This window comes from Falco naumanni, chromosome Z (assembly GCF_017639655.2).
Source record: "Falco naumanni isolate bFalNau1 chromosome Z, bFalNau1.pat, whole genome shotgun sequence".
Classification (NCBI taxonomy): Eukaryota; Metazoa; Chordata; class Aves; order Falconiformes; family Falconidae; genus Falco; species Falco naumanni.
Window position 1 is genome coordinate 7,873,267 of NC_054080.1, and position 21,727 is coordinate 7,894,993.

Sequence of the window (21,727 nt, forward strand, 5' to 3'; positions counted from 1 at the left end):
CACTCAAAAACGTAACTGACAGTGTGGGTTTTGTTTGGCTTCAAAAAACAAGAAAAACAATCTTGAAGTAAGGAGGAAAACTGGGAGCAGGGCAAAAGAAGCATGTCTATAATTTCCCAACAGAAGCTCATAGGAGTTATTTAGCAGGGAGGCCAGAAAACATGGTCACAGTGCTGTTCCAACAGATTCAATTTCTATGGCACATTTGTTTCCAGAGAGCCCAATACTGTCCATTGCCCAGAGAAGAAAATTCAAGGACTCAGATAATCCTTCTCCAATAATCTATATCCAGGTCTCTTGTGCTCCTTGCTCTACAGAAAAGCAGGTTTCTGAACCCATGGACTACAGGCGGCTTGTCTGAGGAGCCAGACCTGCACAGCAAGGTGGCTGAACCTGAATCGATGCACTCGGTAGGGAACGCCACTTCAGCAATCAATCTCATTGCTCCTGCAGGTGGAAACTTGGGTACATTTAAACTTTTCCCAGTCAGTAAGAAGTCCTAGAAACCACCCACATCTGGTCAAAAGCAAAGAACAGCCACCTAAGTGGCAGATTTCTGCATGTTGTTTGTGGCCAGGCTCTACAGAGACGAACAGCGTGGGAAAGGCCCGCAGCCAGCCCCGCGCCTGCTGCCGTGTCGGGTGCGTGTTGCGCACGTTGCCTACAAGCAGCAGGAAGCCACAGTGCTGAAATCCCCACACACAGAAGTGTCTGAGCTATTCTGGATCCGTATTTTGGTCTCTGTATGTTCTGCCCATTACAGGGAGCTCTGCTTTCACTGTAGACCTGAAGTCCATTACTGCAGTCACAGCAGGACACCTGGGGCTGAGGCAGCCTCCCAAACTGCCTTTCTTTAGCTTCTTCCAGGCACTGTCATCCTTTTCTTGCCCTGTGTGCTTGGCTGCTGGTGAAACAGCTGTTAGTCCAGCTTGGTGGACCTGCCTCCCCACCAAGTACCCTGGGTGCTCTGGTTCCTGGTATACCAAGGGACAGCAAAAAGGTGAAATACAAGGTTATGGATGAATGTGTTTCTAAAAGCACATGGTGTGAAAAAAAAAGAAAAAGAAAAAAAGAAAAAAAAAAAAGAAAAAGAAAAAGAAAAAGAAGAAAAAAGAAAAAAGAAAAAAAGAAAAAGAAAAAAAGAAAGAGAAAGAGAAAAACCAGGACAACCTTCAAAGTCTAACCCTGGAACCGAGAAAAGGATAGAAATACTGCTGCACATTTCTTGTCTGTCTATCAGTCTGTCTTTCTAATCTATCAGTCTATCCATCTATGTCTATCTATATGTCTATCTATCCGTCTGTGTCTATCTATCCATCAGTCTATCAGTGTATCACCCTATCATCTATCCATCAGTCTATGTCTGTCTATGTCTACCTATCCATCAGTCCATCTGTCTAGCTACCTGTCTGTCCGTCTATCAGTCTGTCTACCTGTCCTCTCACATGGCAATACAGCACAATCAAGTGTTGCTTTATCTAACCACTGATTTCTACGATTATAACAGAAGGGTTTGAGGGCCTAATTATAAATTCAGATCACATGTGAATATATATTTGGAACATCGCTATTGTTTGAAGACTTCACTGCATAAAAGAGTTATCTCAGTATTTATCACTCCACACTGTGACCCAACTCAGAATGATCCCTCTCTCCCGTGAGAACACTAACTCAATGTAGAAGTTATTTAACTGTCAGCTGTTCAGTTAAATCGGTAGAAAGCAAATAAATGGGGGGAGAAGGAAAGCTGAAATCTAGACATCCAGGATGATACTCAACTGGGCTGCAGGGTTAGGGATGTACTTTTCCTTGCAAGGGTGCATTTGTGTAGCATGAAAAAACAGTTTTCAAGGGGTTTATATCTATAAATCTTAAATTATTATTATTTTTTAAATATAAAAGGTTTCAAACAGAAGTATTGGGGAGATAAGTATACACCTGTGGGTTTGTTACACACTAATAATGCAATTGCCCACTGTACTTCATGATACCATCTTAAGAGAAGCTCAAAAGTTGAGCTGAAACCCAATCCAGCAATTCTTGGGAAACAGAGAATAAGATGAACATGCAAGACCCAAATAAATAAAATACTCAGAAGCAAGCCATCGTCTCATGTTCATGTGAAAGGAAATGTAACCAGCATATAAAACCCTTCATATCTGAAGCAGTGAAAAGTTCCACCTTGAAATTCCTTAGGCCTCATTCCATTCTGCCTTCAGCACAAGCCATGATAGAATAAATTACAGTTGGGGAGTGTTTATTTTTTCCCTCTTTACACTAGTAGCAGCTGAGCTGTCTTCCCAGGCAATGAAATCCATGAACAACTCTCTGTTCCCCAACGCAGCGATGCTCGTGTGCCTTCCTACAGCGCTTTGCATTCCAAAGCTGACCTCTGCCACAGTATAAAACACAGGGCTGTCTCAACCTGCATGAACTTACGAAGTTTTTTTCAGTGTTTCAGCAGACCTTCTACAAAGTCTTGATTTTGTAGACCCTGTACACTGTTAAAAAAAAAAAAGAGGAGAGCAAGATTTTTACGTCATACTGTTGGGTTTTACAGAAGCTAAAATTTAAACTCCTGTTCCCTGAGCACTTTTCAGTGAGTAGGTGGTAGACAGATGCGGGGGCTTTTTTCCTACGGGGCATGTAATATAGCTTTGGGCTGTATAATTATTGTGTTCACAGAGTTCATCACCGATCACGGTAAAAGTAACTTCATGGTCTTCTGAAGGGAAAAAAACTCTACTATTGTTAATTTTTTTCCTAATACGGAATATTCACTGTTGACAGCTATTTCGCTGGTTTCTCTGGCGAGTTGTTACTTGTCTGTCCTCCTGGGTGTTGGAAAGTACTTAAGGTTTAGTGCCGAAGAAAGTACAGGCTAACGCTCGTGGCGCAGGATCTCTGCCCGAGGCACCAAGGAGGGCAGGCAGCCACCGACTGCGCTGTCATAGAGCTGGCAATGATGGCTCTCCCACCACTAGAGTAGGAGGCACAGATACAGAGACCATACACCAGGGATGCAAACTATACGCTGCAAGAACTTTTCCCGGTTTTTAATAGCAGCAAGCTAAAAAAAGCTATAGCTAGTCTTGAGAGTCACGAGTCTGGCTTTTGCAACGTTCCCTTTTAGTATCTGCAGTTACTGATAGTTCAAGACTATGTGACAGCAGGCTGTGAAGGGAACCACAATGGATCTAAATTTACTGGGAAAAAGCTTTTTACAGAAGGTCTTTGGCATGGAGATGGGTGGGAGGAAAAAAGTGTGGGAGACAAAGAGGGATTCTTGCCATTCAGGGAAGTTTCTACTCACCTCCACAGAGCAGAACCCCAGCCTACTGAGCTTAGTTTCCCAATTTAAGCTGACAGTGGCACACGTGCAGCTCTCGCCCGCTTTCCAGAGACCACCGTGCACAGCCGGCTGCAGCGATGCATGCCCCACGCACCCCGGCTCGGCACCCTGCTTTCTTTAAGCCCAATACAAATGGTTCTGAAACCACCCTGTGCCCAAGGCACCCCCACTGCGGTCCTTGGGAAGTGACCTTTTGTCTCTGTGACACGGGATTGCATGAGCCGTCATAAACCTTCGGTGAACAGACAGTAGCTTTAAGAAACTTTAAACCAGGAAATGGAGAGCTATCGTGACTCCTGTCAACAGCTTGAAAATCTCAATGGCGACATTAACAGATTAGTCATTGATTTATTATTTATTTTCATGTACTGAAAGGCAAAATAACATCACGTCTTAAGAGCCACTGTCGTGACTCATCCAACTACGCAGTCCGCAGCAGAATTATCTAGACATAAATAGAGCCTGTTATACACATTTATAAATATGACCCTGTCCCTGATGATCACAAGCTTTTCTTGATGGGAATGTTCACTGAAGCCTGCAGTCAAGAGGATACACTGCTGTAGTTAAAAGTAGCTTAAAAAAAATATATAATTTAACAAGGTATAAACTGACACCACATGGAAGTTCCAAGTGAATTTGGGTCTCAACTGCAAAATAAAGTATATCAGAATAATACAGGCATTTTAAATCTCTCATTGTTTTACAGTATCTGGGAGAGAAGAAAAGTTAGCTGCTACTTAGCTAGTAAATTCTATGCCAACAAAACCTTGCATCACTGCCAATGCCGTTAATATTGTACTTCTGTGTGTGGCCAAGGGGGAAATACAGACAAGTACTCTCCATTGTGAATAGTGCTGAAGTTTCAGTGAGGAGGAAAACAAAAGCAAAATTCAGGGTTTTCCTTTCAGATAAAGTATAGGATCATCAGAGGGCTGGAGCACCTTTCCTGTGAAGACAGACTGATTTGGGTTTGGTCATCCTGGAGAAGAAAAGGCTCTGGGGAAACCTTTTAGCAAACTTCCAGTACCTAAACCGGCAGACAAGAAAGCTGGTGTGGGTGGTTTGATCCTGGCAAAATGCCAGGTGCCCACCAAAACCACTCTTATCACTCAACCAGACAGGGAAAAGAAAATACAATGAAAGGCTTGTGGGTCAAGATAAGGACAGGGAGATCACTTAATCAATTACCATCACAGGCAAAACAGATTCAACTTGAGGAAAATTAGTTTAATTTATTACCATTCAAATCAGAAAAACACCTTTGCTCCTGCTCCCTTCTTCCTGGACTTAATTCCTGATTTCTCTCCCTCTTCCCCCTAAGTAGCACAGGGGGATAGGGCTGCAGTCAGTCCATCACATGCTGTCTCGGCCACTCCTTCCTCCTCACACTTCCCCTGCTCCAGCGTGGGTCTCTCCTATGGGATGTTGTCCTTCAGGAACAGCCTGCTCCAGCGTGGGTCCCCCACAGGGTCACAAGTCCTGCCAGCAAACCTGCTCCAGTGCAGGCTGCCCATGGGTCAATAGCCTCCTTCAGGCACCCTCCTGCCCTGACGTGGGGTCCTCTACAGGCTGTGGGTGGGGATCTGCTCCATCGTTAACCTCCGTGGGTGGATGGGGGCAGCCTGCCTCACCACAGTCTCCACCAAGGCTGCCGGGGGATCTCTGCTCTTCTCCTGCCCTCCTTCTGCACTGACCTGGGTGTCTGCAGAGTTGTCGCTTGCTCCTCTCTCTTGCTGGCACAGATTTTTATCTTGTTTTTCCTTCTTCATGTGCTATCCCAGAGGCACTACCACCATCACCAATGGGCTCGCAGCATCAGGTCCATCCTGGAGCCGGCAGGTGTCACCTCTATGTCACCTCACATGGAGGAAGCTTCTGGCAGCTTCTCACAAAAGCCACCCATGTAGTCCTCCCACTACCACCCAAAACCTTGCTATGCAAACCAAATTACAGCTGGAGAGGGACATTTTACACAGGAATGTAGGATAGGACAATGGGAACGGCTTTACACTGAAAGAGGGCAGATTTAGGCTCGATATAAGGAAGAAATTCTCCCCGTGAGGGTGGCGAGGCGCTGGCCCAGGCTGCCCAGAGCAGCTGTGGGTGCCCCATCCCTGGCAGGGCTCAAGGCCAGGCTGGACGGGGCTGGGAGCAGCCTGCGCTGGGGGGAGGGTGTGTGTGTCGCTGCCCGGGGCAGGGGTGTGGAAGTGGATGGTCTTTGAGGTCCCTTCCAACCCAAACCAGTCTGTGATGCCATGACTCAACAAGAATAACCTACTGTAGTTCTACTTTTTCTTGAACAAAAGACAAAGTTGCAGACAAAATCAAAACCAGACACAAACAAGTAAAGCCCAGACCACATATTCTCCTGGAAGATGGACAGAGGAAGTTGGATGAATGGAAGACTTGTTGCTTGAGACAGTCCATACTAGGCACTTGCTGACAATTTTTCATTTAGTTCCAGAGCTCTAACATCTCCATTAGCTTTGGCATTTTCTATAAGCATCTGCAGAGAACAACAAACAATGAAAACCCGAGAATTCAACATTTTACTGGTAGTGTTTTACTGGTAATTTCAAGTGCATTTTAATTTATGCTATGCAGTTTCCCTAAAAGATGACATAACCCATAAACCCAGTTAGGTAATATTCAACATTACGCATCAGCTTGCTTAAAACATCAGGCCTTCAAAAAACTCTGCCCTGTAGTGACCTGCTACACCAGCAGTCATTTGCAATGCCCTACGACTGCTTCCTCCGTTCTGGAGGCTGAGACTAAGTTTGACAAGTAAAGTTACCTTCTGGCAATGAAACAAGCAGAGCTAGCTGAGACCTATCTCCCTGCTGACACACACTTGCCTCCTCCTAGTACATCTGTATAAATCTCAATTTGCCAAACAGGAGCATTCTCTGCAGCTACTTAAACAAGGCTGCCAAGGTATCCTTCTGCTGCCCCCATTTAAATTTACCCTTCTTTGATTTATTTTCCACACCTCCTATGTGCAGCTTTTCTACTACTAAAAAAGCTCCCATGGCAGCCTAACGTTCCAGATGTTCATAAACTTCCAGCACTTGTAATCCAATCACATTATACAACTATATATATTGTAGTGTATATATATATATACATATATATATGCGCAACATCCATATATTACAACGGAAAACCATTAAGGAGAGTCAAGAAAATCTTTAGCTGTTATTGTTATTATACCCATTGGTAGGAAGTACAGACGACTTTGAGGAAGCGAGTGCAACGAGATTGTACCACAATCATCTGAACTCATTAATTCTAGCTTTTTTTGTGAACCTGTGTGTCTGTGTATGAATTTTTGTCAATGCTGAGCCTCCTTGATGTGTCGTGCCTCCAAATGCATTTTGTTATGGATTCAAAGTTTCACCAGGGCATAGCTGTTAATCTGGGCAAAAAAGCTCATTGTGCCAATGGAGGCAGCAAGGAGATTATTAGGAGAGTGTATTCGGAGTCTGAGTAGCTCAATGACTCCAATTACAACCAAAATGAAGCACCCCTCTCTGCATCACATGAAAGAGCTGTGTGGATTTGTGAGTTTGAGCAAATCCATTTGTGAAGTACTGTCAACAGAAACTAATGTACCATTTACTATATACTGAAAATAATGTACCATTACAGATGTAATGAAAGTCTTAAGAAAGTACAGCACTCTACTGTTCAGATCTATTGGGTCAAGGATACCGCACTGTTCCAGACAGGCTTGAGGGAATTAACATTTTCAGTGCTTTAGTATATTCTTGTAAAATTCTAACAAAATGGTCCTCATGTCTACTGAAGAGTCACTAGTAGAATTCTTGCCAGTTTGCATCAGAGAGGTATTACTGCTTGGTTTTTTTATTAGCGTTGCATGGAGGAATGGAAGACTTTCAAACAAACTTGATGCAATTTCAAAAACTGAGGTAATTTCATCAGTGTAGAATCCTTTAACCTTGCAACCTTAGAGCAGGCAAGCCAGCACCTCCCCAGCCTCCCTCCACCCCACTTCCAAGTTGCAGGCACAATATTCAATGTAAATTGACAGAATTTCTGTGTAAAGTGGAATGTCTTACATCTATTAATTCGTAATCATCTTTGGCATACAGATGTTGCAGCAGGTACCAGCGTGCCACTGACACTATGGTTTCTGGATTCCCCGGTTGATAAACCACTCTTTCCAACATTCGACGAGTCTCCCTAGAAGCATAATCAAAACATAATCAAAATCAAATGCAACTGAATAGGTGGCATGTAACATACCAGTGTTCCAGAGCAAGCCACAATGATCAGGAACAATATAAGGGAAAATCCTTAATTACATACCACCCAAGAAAGTGAGGGAGCAGAGCTGTACACTCCTTTGTTTCCTACATCGTTGCACCTACAATGCTGAGGAATACTGCTACCGTTGTCGTGCTTGGTATATTACACTCAAGTTACTGCTTTAACTAGCAAGTAACCCAAATTGCACTGACAGAGCAGAGTTTATGACTGCTACAATAACATGATAAACATAATCTATCTGTGAACTCTTGGTCTCAGTTTGTACCTGCTGAACAAGTATAGCAGGTATTATCCTGTTTAAAAGCTATGAAATATACCTTTTGGAAGACTGCACCTGAGAGAAGCAGGTGTCACGATAAATTGTAAAAATCCCAGAATTTAATATTATACACAAATATACTTAATCCAGGCACTCAGAAAAGGTGTTGCAGTTCCTGCAAACGCAGAGGCAAAATGCAAAATTGCAGAAAAGATGGAAATTGGAAAAAAGAGTGCTACACAAAGTCTAAAATTCCACTTGGCTGATACCTTCCAACACCGCTAGTTTATACCTATCCAAGACATTTTCAAATTCCCTGTGTCATTAGAAATCTGGTAAAAACTGGCAATTAAGTTTACAGATGTCGTATTCATTCACTGGTGCTCCATCAGCTTTGGCTCTTGTTTCAAGAATTCTGTCTTTTATAACCAATGCGACTTTCCAGTACATTGTGATTTTAAAGGCTGTGAGAGGTTACATCTGGTTTTTGTTTGTTCTTTGTACTTAAGATTAATTTCTTGTTTCAGGATTTTGAAACACCTAGGCAGGTGAGGTGTTTCTGTTTCTTACTGTTCACACAAATTAGTATCTGAAATTGCAGTAAGACTGATTTTAATTGATTAAGTAAGTTTTCGGCCCAGTTTTGTTAAAATTGACAACCATCACAACCACATTTGACTGCCTGCCACCTTCCTAAAGGCCCACAGAGAAACTAAGCCAGTTTTTTAGCATTATCTATAAAGCCAGGTGAAATTATTGAACAAAGCCATCAAGAACATTCCAATTTTCCATAGCTTAAGCAAAAACTCTGCAAAAGACAAACTAGATTTAATAACCAAACCCACAAAGCAGGAGGTTTCCAAGCCCTGCTCCTTCCCCAAATCTTCTTCTCTTTCCACAATGAGCACCTAGTTGTCTGGGCATGAACAGGAACTTTGAATGCGAGCTCAATTTAGGATCAAAATGAAACCCAGCAGTAGACAAGAGTATGATACCTGTTTCCACTGTGATTCCACATCTTTGAGAATGTACAGTTTTCCCGATTAATTTCTTTAGTTAACATGCTATTAAAACAGAATTGTCTTAACGGCTCTTTTTCTCTTGGTATGAAGGTCATAAACATTTTTTTTTCAGAAAAGGAGGCACATTCTGCTGCCTCCTGCTCCCCACACTACTAACTGCTTCCCCACCTCTCCATTTTAACTGCCATACTACTTCAAGAATTATTTCCTGTTTGTGATTTTCTTTTACTTCTTGGAGTTACTTTTGAGGGTAATGACTGCTTGTTCTTTACACAGTGTTCAATTTAAAATTAAAAGATCATGCATACCTTGCTCCCATTTTACGGTTACACTGTAGCAATGCTTGTAGGAGAGCTGCCAGGGGGCTAGAAGAAAGTTTCAAAGCCTCAGTTGTTGCCTCCTGAACCAAGGATGGCCAGTGCTCATTTGAGACATCAGCCTATGATAAAGGGGGGGCAGGGGGGAGAAAAATAGAAAAATAAAGAAAAAAGAAAGGGCTTTATTGTAGTGTGTAGCGTAAATCAGGTTTTGTTTGCAGCTCTCTACAGAGAGAGAGCTTAATTGAAGCTGTTGTGATTATTTGGCAATTTATAAAGAAGTTTCTTCAAAAAACCTCAACAAACAGTGGTTAGAAGAGCCTGGAAAAGTCACATTCAGTATCCTAGGACCAGCCTTGCCAGCATTCCACTTGCTCATTTATGCAAAGAATCTCTGTTTTTTCCATGCATGTTTTAGTAATGCTTGTTTTAATCAGAAACACTTATTTGCTCTTCAGCTTGTAAATCTTCATCCCATGTACAAGACTACCCTAGAATGTAGAATTTATCCCCAGAAGTGGCATCATATTTTACCAGAAGTAAAAACCAACTTCAAGACAGTAGTTACCTAACAGAGCAACTACTGAGCAAATCTCTATGGATCTGGCTTAAGAAAAACCTTATTATCTCCATTGTGTCTGGATAGCATTCAAATTGCTGTATTTGAAGGGGTGCCCAAATTTTCATTTGGACAGGTAATTGGGAGACAAGCAATTTTCAAACACAAGTTTTCTTGGGTGTGAGCAAGGTTTTCAGGAGGCTTTTTGCACATTTCATTAAGCCAGCGCAGATTAGAGAGGCTGAAAAGAAATCCACTCATCAGCTGCTTTGCTCATGCAAATAGTAGACGTAAGACAGTAAAATTTATACTAATCATATTTTAAAACAAAGTCTTGTATATTCTCAGGTAATTCAGGCCAGCACTTGAAGATGTAGTATTAATTAACTTAGCAAGTATCTTGCAACCTGTGGAGACATTTAGGAGCTACAGGAAACAGGGAGCAGACCACTAGAAAACAGACAGAAGAACCATGGGAGGAAAAATCCTGTCACTTAACAAATTCTGTCTTTTGGTTTGTGAGAAAGAAACTTGTCTACACTGAGGGGGATTCTCTTTTCACACCAGGAGCAACAGCTTTACAGCTTTATCCTTGGTAAAAGTGACTGGCTTTTCTTATATAAGCGGTCAGGATATATGGGGTTCCTTTGCCTGATTTTGATTATGGCTCTTACCTTGATCATCTGTTAAAATACACAAAAAAGCTTTAGCCAGGATCACAGCAGTATCTGTTTTACACCAGGCTTTAAAGAAGTGTGGTAGTGCACGTCAAGCTTCTAGAGACAATGCTTAAAGGGAACAGACACTCGCCAAGAATTTGAGTTATGTTCACCTTGGTGCAGGGAGTAGAATGATTTTCATTATAGCACAAGGTACACTGCCCTTACATTGTTTTTATACTTCAAGGCAAGGCGCCATATCTAGAAATGACCATACAGCATAAAATTACTTGAAACTTGACGGAAGTGTCCATGCACCTGTGCATGAAAAACATTTATTTAGGCAGCTGTCTGAACAAGAGGACAAAGACTTGAAGGGTATGTCAATTTGGATGATCGATCTGAATCTGTTATTAGAGAAACAAGCCTTACTGAACAACTTAGCTTCTTTATGTACACAGGGCTTCTTTGTGATTATTTCACAGCAACCCCTCTTACAAAGAGACATTCCACAAATAGTCCGCTGCCCCTCAGTGTCTGATTTTGTAGTTGTCATTCACAAAATGCTAAGTCATTTGAACAGGGGCTTCATTTAAAGACTGCGGAAGTCCTACATCCCATGAACTCCTGTTGAATCATGCAGTTATATATATAATTTTGATTATCCTACCATGCAGATCTCCAGTGCGAGCATAGCTAGGCAGAACAGACTGGATAACTTCCCATTCCAGCTGCCCTGCTGTGATGCCAACTGTAGACTCTTTCTGTAACACATCTCTGCTCCAACCATCATTCTTTGAGACTGATACACTTTTGCCAGCCACTGAAAAAAACATTGAACAAAATCAGTTATGGAGGCACTGAAACACACATGCATTAGGTAATAATATCTTTTAGTTAAATTTGTAAGAGCACCGCAGCATACTATTAGCTAAAACACCACCATACATCCAGCCCTCATTCCAAGAACATACTGCCCACTGCCCTGCAGGAAAATGCAGTCTGCTGCAGAGCTGGCAGTACACCTCACTACAGCAAATTATTCCGGAGTTCCCTAGACCACTCATGGAAAACTGTTTGATAGGTTTGCCCAGCCCACCTAAGTAATGCCAGGAACATGACAGACATGACAATGCGAGCCTGAGCTCATTATCTACACATTTTCTGACCCAGCAGAGTCATGCTGGAGGAGCCTGCATGGGGCAAAGGAAGTAAGGCACTGGGATCTGTGCAGTTTCATGCTCCTGCTGCCTGCTCCTTCAGCACAGGATATCCTGGATTTGCTCGTGAAAAGAAAGAAAAGGATTCTAATTCTTCCCTCTTTAAATCTGCGGTCATGGCACATGTTTTGAAGCAGACATAGCCACAAGTTTGCAAATTCCTGACATGTACATGATATGCATCAAGATGCACTAAGCCACATTTAGAAATATTCTTTGTTGGATTGCCAAGCAAACAAGCAATTTCTTAATAAAAACCAAAATTCACTTGCTTTTAAGCAAAGGTCCTTAGCCTTTTCCTAGCTGAAGACTGCCTGGTGTTAGAAGGGGCAAAATTCTATGCATCAGTAAGGGTTAAGAAGTTATCTACCATTAAGAGGAGACACACTAGGAGGTATTTACTAACACTAGTGAGATTGTGCATCCTTGACACCAATCTGCAGGACTGCTTTGTAAAGTAAAACATCCATTCATGTGCAATAAAAAACCCCTCCAGCTTTCCTCAGCCTCAGCTCTTTGCAGCTGAAGATAACCTAGCATTCAAAATCTGAAGGAGAAAAGAACCTTCATGTAAAGGCACAATGGCAGCTCTGCCAGATCAGTTTTTCTTTATTTTCCTGGTAATCCACAGCACAAAAAGTAGAACAGCCATCAGAACAGCAGAACTCCTAAATCCTGCAAAACTACCATTTAGACAAAAGGCAAAACCTTAAGCAAAAAGGAAATTTAATGGCCTCCCTACCTTTAGTGTAACTGTAAGGCATCACAATAGATGCTTCCGAGTAAGACAAAACATTTATCAAACTCTTCGGAAGTCTAGAGCCAGAAAACATTAAAGCATAGATCTATCCATTAGGAACAGATACAGCAGCCAGACTTTTTCAGAATGACATCCAAGCCCCGAGAAGTATCTCCTTTAATTGAAGACTGAAAAGATCTTCCTCAGAGGTGTCTTACCTGAGGCCTGTATTAAAACAAACAAAACAACTCTTCCCTCCCCACAAATCACATACACTTTTCAGTTCACTTACTCCCCCTGCTTGTAAGCAAGATGACACTCGGCTATGCAAGTGATGCATGAAGAATGTGCAAGCCCTACTCCCATTTTCAAAATATATTACTAAATTAGAGGCTACAATCATGTCTTGCGTGCCCCCATATTTTGCAAATCCATCTGAATGAGTTCTGCAGTTCAGAAAGATGAAGACTCACAAACAAAAGAAAAATGTGTCAAAAAACCACTGTTCCACAAATGATACTCATACAGGAAGAGGATTTGTAGCCCTATAACAAGCAGCCTTGCACTGATCTTCTATGACTGAAATCAGCTTCAGTAAATCTTACCACAAACAGAGTTTTATTTGTTCAACAGGCAGAGGAAACACCATAAAACCTGCAACTACATAAAGGACTCTTAAAATTCATGGAATTTTTCTAAACAACATGCTGCTAACATTGGTAAAGGAAGATAGTAACTGTAACTAACAGCAACAGTTAGGAAATAAATAAATAAATATGCTGGATCACCAGAAAGATCTCTTGGCATGTGTGAGACAGACTTCTCAGACTGTCTCACAGAAAAAAGCATATGAAGTGAGTTATAGCACCTTCATATTAACTAAAAATTATCCCATGGGAGGGAGGGAGTGAACACTCTCACTGGGACTGATTTCTCTTCCCTGCAGGCTCAACTTAGCCAAAACAACAGTGACAACTCATGTCAGGATATCATTATGGAAAAAGACTTACACAGGTTTTCTGACCCTGAATAAACAATTGTATATTACCACATGAAAATACTTGCTGGTTTATGTCCACATGCCAAGTCACATGTTCCTAAAGACACAGGCGCCAGGGGTTTATCTCAAGTTTTTAATGCTCCTGCCTCCATGTCTGCTTGCTCTAACTAACGGTCCTCATTATTTCAACTATTAAAGAAAGTTAACATGTGAGTAACCTTAAAGTGAACTGAATATAAGCTGGTTTTTTTCTGCCACTGGCTGTTGGCAGACAAATAAAACCGAACAGCGAAACAGACTCGCACCCACCTACAGTGGTGCATGCTCTGCTGAGAGCCACACACCAAAGTCAGGGAGAGGATCCACACTTACCTGCCAGGCTGCAACTGAAGTTGAAGTGGTCATGACTGTCTTGCGAAGCTCCTCCAGGACATTTTCTGGAAGTTCTTTATGAGACTGCAACAGCTGCTTACACTGAACTTGTCTCAAAAGCAAAAACAGAGCCGGGTGCTCAGGGCAACTTTTTAAACCCTAAACCCAAAACAATGTGATATCAGAATTATCATTTCCAACTAACAGAAGATACTTTGATTTTTCCATTTTGGTCTTTACAGAAAACAGCATTGGAAGCATTCTCTGGATGCTCGCAACATGGCATTTTCCTCCTACTCTGCACAAAGGAGTGTTCCAGGAATTGACACATGAAAACAGATACTGTTTTTTTCTGTCCTCAAAATACATTTGAAGTCTATCCTAAATTTTGTACATGTCCTACCCTTTCAGAGGTTTCTGAAAGACAGGTAAATGGCAGTCCTCTCATTCTCCTTTGGCTTCACAATTATTACAACTTTTTGGCTAACGGAGGCAAAAACCTCTCTTGTGGCTGTAAGTAACCTTGAGATTGTTCCAAGCAATTTCAGTTCTTCCAGCTAAGGTGCTTTACTCTCACTGGAACAGAAGCACTTTACTAAACATCTCCTGTTCAGTAACAGCAGAAACCTACAGAGTACTTTTTAGGACAAATTCATGCAAAAAAGGAGACAGAAAACTAGCCATCTGTTGCTTCATCCTTCCCAGGCGAAGCATGTGAAGCTTCTGCAAGTCACATTACAAGTTTTTTTTAACTTTTCAAATCAATCACAATACTTCCAAGAATTGTAACTCAAACCAGATCCTCTCTAAGAAACAACACTGGTACTTTTCAGCCTTTTTAAAAAAAAAAAAAAAAAAATGTTGTCTGAGAGTCCTTAAAAAGCTGCTGCTTTGCAAAGAATGCACGAACATCCAAAGGCTTTCTGAAACACAAAAGAAGCTGCTAATATTTGCTGCAATTTTCCACCATTAACAAGTGTGGAATCATGTTGCCTGTGTCAAATTGAAAGACTGCAGTGCCTGACTCATCACCTCCAGTTACGCTGCGTTCTGAGAATCCTGGAGTCCAAAACCATCAATGAGAGTCTGAGTACCAGAGAACGTAACTCTTGTTTCTTTACAAATTGCAGGCACCAACTATCCTCTCCCCAAGCAATTTAACTAACAAAAAACAAACAAACCCCACCATAACCTTCCCCCATGGCCAGATACCACCTTGTATGTCTAGAAGTCTTTGATCCTTGCTAATGGTAAGACATGATGGCCAGAAAAGGAAAACACCTCCTCATCAAGCAAAGAGACAAGAAAACACTTTCCCTAGAAAACCAGCATGTTCAGTGACTTTTTGTTTTGGTGTTTTGTTATTTTTAAACTCTCTTCCCTGTTAATACAGAAATGCCATAAGCAAGGATCACATTTGCATGAGATTAGTCACTTTCCTTAATGAAAGTCAGGGATGTGTGCTGCTGAGTCCAATTGTTTTTTTGCTCATCTTTTGTCAAGTCTTCTATTCTTGAACACATGAAACACACACTTGAGGCTTGTTAACACCCTAGTCCACACTCCCAACTGTGCTGCCTCAAGACTTTTCTAATAAACTTGTAGCATCCACTTGTGGCTCCAAAATGGAATACCAACACAACAGAGTAGAAGACATTTAAGACCCCTGCAAGTCTCCTACCTGGACTTCTTGTCTTGAATTTCCATCATGTTTTGCTTAACACTAGGTTAATGAATAAAAGCAGGAAGGGCAGACTTAGCTTTGTCTCATCATACACTGCTTAGTTCAACTATTAACACAGTTTTCATGCTGCAAACAGAGCAAGTATCTTGGGGAGAGGAGAAAATGCTAACTACTATTGCATCTTGTAGCTCTGATGGAGCAGACATTTGCTAATTTGAAGATTATGTTTTTGTAAATGCACACATACCATGATCTCTGTACAATTGCACCACAATCTGCCAGCATGATGCCATCATACCTTGGTACAAAGAGCTTCAGCTTTTGAGAGTTCACCAGTCTCCTCTAGACTGGTAATAGCTTGACATAGACACCAGTCCTCAAGAGTCTGGATATAATTACGTGGAAGGTTACTTTCTCCAGCTGCAAAACAAGATAAAACACTTAACCAGACTACTGTATATGCTGTAGTGCCATACAATGTCACATGCTCTAGATCTGGTAAACAAGAACGAGGAGTATAAACCTGAAATGGCTTCCTTCATTAGCGGGAATGTTAAGAGACTATAAACTTAAAAGCAAGAAGGGGGGAAAAAAGAATACACCATTTGATTTAACGGTTTGAAAAAAATAAAATCAAACATGGGATTTTAATTCCAGTTTTCAAAACACTACAGACACTAAGCAAGACTGAGGCTAAAGATACCCCTCTACAGGAAAAGTTACAGAATTCACGAGTACTTTAGCCTTTCCTTGTAAGCAGTGCTCCTGTACTGTAAAACATCCATCCATGCATTTAGGCAGAGTTGAGAACTGCTATTTTAAAAAAGTATTTGAGGCTTTGGAGGGGAAAGCAACCTGTGTTTAAATAATTAACTGTAGCTGTACATTAAGATTTAGCATTTTTATGTGATAAAGTACAGTTGCAGCTCAAACCACTACTGGGAAATTCTCAGCTTATTTGCAAGTTTCTGAAATTCAGAAGAGTATTGCAAGCTTAGAAGATTTCATTTTTATTTTACTTTTTTCAATTAGAAATCTAGTATAGCTTACTTTTGGCTGAAACTGTAGATAAAAGGGTCATCTCCAGATCTATTCGCTTTGGCTGAGAGCTGTTCAGACAGGCAACAGTGTTTTCAGCATGACAGGCTGCCATTATCACTGCCCAGGCAGCAGGATTATCTAGAAAAGGATTGTTAAAGGCAACTCGTGACCATTCTAAATATGCTGGTCATTCATTTAGAAAGGTCTTTACCAGATTAGGCATAAAAACATAGCCATCAATGAAACCACACACTGTAAATAACAGCAAGAGCAAGGCAAGTAATTCAATCAGACCCTTGCATCAGCTCAGCCCAAGGCAGCTGAGAGCTACTCGCCTCTAAGTAGTAAGATTCTTCAAACTGTAAGACAAAGATGCTGTTTCTAAAGCCAACTAATACATTTTTCACATAACCACTGGTGCGCTAACCTGAAGATGCCAGTTTGTTTCTCAGTACACAGATTAAACTTGACTACCACTTAGTGCTGCATAACAGTGGCAGCAGAAATCTCAAGATGCCATCCACAGCTTTCAGTCACAAAGACTCAGTCTTGCCTCACCACTGGCATAAAAGTTATGGTAGTAAGTGCTCACCTCTAGTGTCAGCTAATTCCAGCATCAGCTTTACCCTGACCTAGCCCCATGAGGAGCAACTACAACTGGAAGAGTAGCCTCTGTCCTGAACTGGACCAAGCTCTGCTAAAGATTTCACCCACGCAAATTTTCATCCCAAAGATAATAAATTTGCCAGCAAAATGAAACAACACTTGAAGATCTAACAAAGTAAAAGGTAAAGCATACAGCTTTTGAATAGTGGTCATACTCTTGTATGTACCTATAGGAAAGTAACTGAAACTTTAAACTTGCAGCCACACTAATGCATCAGAACAAAATTACTGCAGAAGAAACAAAGTTTTGGTATCTCACTAGCAAGTGCAAATTAGCACTTAAAAAAGCTACTAGATTTGCAGTTCATACATTTAATGAAGGTCTCCTTTATAGCTCTTAACCAGCATATTGTAGCAGAATATTTCCAATCCAAATTCACAAGCTCGATGGATAAATCTATTCTGCTTGGTGTAGCATACTGACTCTGAGGGAACATGTGCACTTTTTTTTTCCTTTTTTGTCTACTATACTACATAATACCTTTCTCCTGCTGAGGGATTAAGAAATTACCCATGTTTTCAGAACCAGCCTTAAAACTCAGTGATTTTTTTTCTTCTGGTCTGGTTCTTCTGGTCTATTTCATGTCTAAACATGGAATAACTTAAAATTTCACCAATAAGGATTCTCTCCAAAACATACATCAATAATGCAAAACAATAAAACGACGCAAGAAAAACAGATTAGTTTTGTTAGCACAATAGTTTTGTTTCTGATGGGTAAACAAAATCACTAGTGTGTTTGAGAACAAGAGTAACCTGGACAGAGGTGGATTGCCTTCTGAATATTTTTCAGAGGGTTGTTTTTCTCATCTTCTAACATGTGACATCCTGCTGCCAACTGATTAACCGCAATATTCATCAGGACTTCCTATAAAACAGAACATAAAAGTGACTTAACACTATAATATAAGTGATCAGATGGAATTAATTTAAGGCTTGTTTATGGATTTCAACTATACAAAGTTGAAATCTAAGAAAGCCAAACCTTTTCGAAGTTTACATCAAGTACACATGCGACCTTTCCTGCAACAGCTCCCCCCTGCAAGATTAAAAAAATTTATTTAATTATGTGACTGATTAGTTATAAGATTCTAAACAAAATGTAATGCCAAGATCTTTCTATCTTTGTTAATCAGAAATAAAGTGTTTGCACAATGAGATCTTTTCCTTGCCTACAGTATAATGTTTTATTAAAGAATTAGGAAAACACATTCAGAATTAGAACTTATCCACACGTCGTGTTTCTAATTTTAACGCCACACAGGAAGGGGTTTGTTTTCAGGTGCTATTTCTGTTTACAAAATTGACATAAATTAAGACAAAGCATATTTATTTGGAGAAGAGCTAATAATGAGCATAAAAGCATCAAGGAAATAAGTGGCTACTGCAAAAAGTGAAATGGACTAGATTAACCAAATTGAACGTATGTAAATCCTAATAGATCTTTATATACACACACATGTATAAAACTAAACAAAAAAAATTATACACAGTACAGCATTTTCTTGTTGGAATAATTCTAGCATATTTTTCCTGTTTATTTCAAGAAAATAAAGAAGTGCTACCCCATGAAAGAGGCAAATAACTGGAGACATAACTTCAATATGTACCCGTGCATTGCCCTGTATGTGCTTGCGTACGTAAGCCTTAAATTCTTGTATTAACCAGTGAATGTCCATGTACTGAAGGGTGGGATTTTTTTTTTAGTTAAAAAAAACCTCACTGACTACTCAGGATGTGAACAGCCCACATGTATTACAGCAACGCACTTACTTTTGCCTTTTGTGGTGCATACAGTGGAACTAGTCCAGACAGAAGAGACCAGAGGGCAGGATTATTAGGATTACTGGGAAAAGAACAAGGATATTAGGCTTTCTGGTTTAGATATGAACCTGGTCTTCCACTACTCAGCTGGCAGTTGCTATAAATCCCAAATCAATCTTTCTTCTACTGAGAAAACACCACAGCGTGGTTGAAAATAGACATCGGTAGTAATTTTAAACAAACAACAAAACATTTAAGTTACATTGCTGGCTAAAGAAATAAAATGTACAATAAGCATATCAATATTCACGGAAAGAAAACAAATAAACTTTAGGACTACAGGTCTTGTCCTCATAGTGTGAGGACACAAACAGAGCAAAAAATTCTAATTGCAGCTGGAGAAAAACAATTTGCATAAAGAATAGTTTCCAAAAGCACTTGGAGAGACAGTGAGGTGTGCCTAGCTTAAAGACACTGATTGAAGTTCCCCCTTTTGAGAATGCTAAGGCTAATCAAAACACACTTAAACACAGACATTTATTTAGCTGATGGAATGAACAGCTTCATGGCTTCATGGCTGTTAAAACGTTAAATAAAAGCCCAAGAGATTTTTCTAAGTTGAAAGTTCTGCTACATATGATGAAAAATGCTCGCACAGAACAGTGAACTGATACAGCTACCAAAGAACCCACCAAAACAAAACCAGAAAACCCCAAACTAGCCATGAAGCTTCTGCCATTTGATCCCATAAATCAGAAAGCAAGCTTCTGTCAGCTAATGCTAAAACCTCAAGTGAGGAAGTCACATTTGAAAAACAATTTATTTTTTTTTTAGAAGAATGCTGCAAGTGAACAGAGGTTTGCTTACTATTCAATGTAATCAAAGCAATATATTTACAAGGCAATCTAAAGAAAAACAAAATACGTACTGGTGTATTGCTCTGCAGACTTCTCTCTGGACCTCCACATTTTTACCTTGCAATGCGTAAACAGCAGATGCAATCAGGCACGTCTCATAAATCCCATCATCCCTTTTTTCATGCTTCAGTAATTCTTTTAGGGCTGCAGTTGCAAGTGTAGCATCCTGTTTTACCAGTCCCAGTGTGCACAAAGCCTTCAGACTTTCCATAGTAGGCTCCTTTAATGAGCTGCTGAATCAGAGGGAGTGAAGGAAACACTATTTTTCAGCACAAATTTACATACTGTTAACATTAGAAGTACTTGTTACTTCTGGGTCCTCTCGGCCCTGTGCATCATGTATGGTACACAGAATTAACAGCCTCTCACTGTGGGACAGTGGATTAAGCCAGGTCAGTACCCTTGAGGTCTCAGGATACAGGAAACAGCAGTGGTTACGTGCCGTTTCAGCACTCAGGTTTACAAGGAATAACTACTTGGCAAGACTCCAACACATTAATTGCCCTTCAGCAGCAGCCATAAAATGAATGGTGAGAGACTACGTGTAAGAGTGACAACTATTTTCTTTTCTTGAAGACATCTGTACTTCTAACTAGTATCAAACCTGAGCTGTAGTGTGCCTATTTACAGCTTTACAACAGAAATCCAGGAAGAAAAAAGCTAGGAATAAGCCTGCTGCATAAAACTGCTCTTTCTGAGAACAGGGATGTTTATGCCTTATTTTCATGAAGCCTGGTTCCAATGTAAGGTCGTTTGAGCATGCTTTCCACCATCTATTAGTTTTAGTATCACTATCTGCTGCACTGTTCCATTCATTTCACTATGGGAGGCAGTTTAACCTCATATCAATAGTATTCCAAGCTTTATTTGAGACATACTAGATAGAGTTACTTTTTTTCCCCCAGCAAATTATTCTGGTGAAAACAGTAAGCTCAGTATAACCAACAAAAACCAACCACCTTAACTGATGTACTAGCTGAAGAGGTTCTTACAACAAGGACAACTCAATAAACTGCAGTACTGAACAGAGGCAAGTATCGAAACAGAGCATAGCAACACCAATTTGGAGTTACTTCACTGTAATGTCCTACATGTAACTACAGAACGAAGTGCTACTTACTTTCACTTATCAGGCTCCTCATCAAGCTTCTGATGACTACTTTTGCCTTCAAAAAGACAAGAATGTAAACTTCCCATCTATGTTTTGTTTTCAGTCCATAGCAAGAAAAACTTCTGAGAGCTGTTAAAGCTGATAAACTTGAATCGACAGCACCATGTATGTTATCTGGTGCAAAAGGGATGCCCTTCAACAAGTGAGAAGCGGGATTCTATCATATTAGCTATAAAGACACCTGCTTAAAATCTCTGTGCCAAGCTGGCTGTGAGAAAAGAAGAAAGGCAGCTTCTTATTCAGAGTCCTACCAGGCTCTTCATGTCATCTAGCATCAATTCCATTCAATAAAGACATCTGTCTATTGGACTAGAATGCACCATTTTTGTTCTTATTACTGAAATCCACCACATACCTTTGAAGCACTGTGCTTCCCATTCAGATCTAGCCATATACACTGCCCTGTTACTTTCCTAAACGATTTACTTTTTTTTTTTTCTTTAAACACAAACAACTGTAATCTAGAAAATTCTCATTGTTGATGTTTATGACAAAAATAGAAGTCGGCAGTGATTAATGGGATGTAGGTAATACCAAGTTCCTAGCTAGCTAATGATCAGTTACTCAGGATTTAGTGTACTATGACACGGACCTTCACTAATTCAGTAACTTCAGGAGTCTGCTGGCAAAATGGAGACTGCATAGCCATTACTGGAGTTCTCTACTGACAGAGAGTTGATCCTGAGAGG

At 40.6% G+C, this 21,727-nt stretch overlaps 1 protein-coding gene across 4 annotated transcripts in view; it reads right to left on the reverse strand.

The window, feature by feature from the left end:
* Nucleotides 1-5,633: 5,633 nt before the first annotated feature.
* Nucleotides 5,634-21,727, reverse strand: part of TTC37 (tetratricopeptide repeat domain 37) — a 50,397-nt gene continuing 34,303 nt past the window's right edge. For 3 of the 4 annotated variants that reach the window (XM_040578916.1, XM_040578914.1, XM_040578915.1), the window contains 11 exons: nt 19,879-20,100; nt 18,960-19,032; nt 18,172-18,225; nt 17,943-18,054; nt 16,530-16,658; nt 15,778-15,899; nt 13,796-13,954; nt 11,135-11,287; nt 9,238-9,368; nt 7,438-7,561; nt 5,634-5,861 (listed from right to left, as the gene is read on the reverse strand). In XM_040578916.1, the coding sequence (XP_040434850.1) occupies nt 5,784-5,861; nt 7,438-7,561; nt 9,238-9,368; nt 11,135-11,287; nt 13,796-13,954; nt 15,778-15,899; nt 16,530-16,658; nt 17,943-18,054; nt 18,172-18,225; nt 18,960-19,032; nt 19,879-20,100 (1,357 nt within the window). In that variant the 3' untranslated portion in view covers nt 5,634-5,783. The remainder of the gene's footprint in view (nt 5,862-7,437; nt 7,562-9,237; nt 9,369-11,134; nt 11,288-13,795; nt 13,955-15,777; nt 15,900-16,529; nt 16,659-17,942; nt 18,055-18,171; nt 18,226-18,959; nt 19,033-19,878; nt 20,101-21,727) is intronic. The other variant, XM_040578917.1, reaches the window with a different exon arrangement.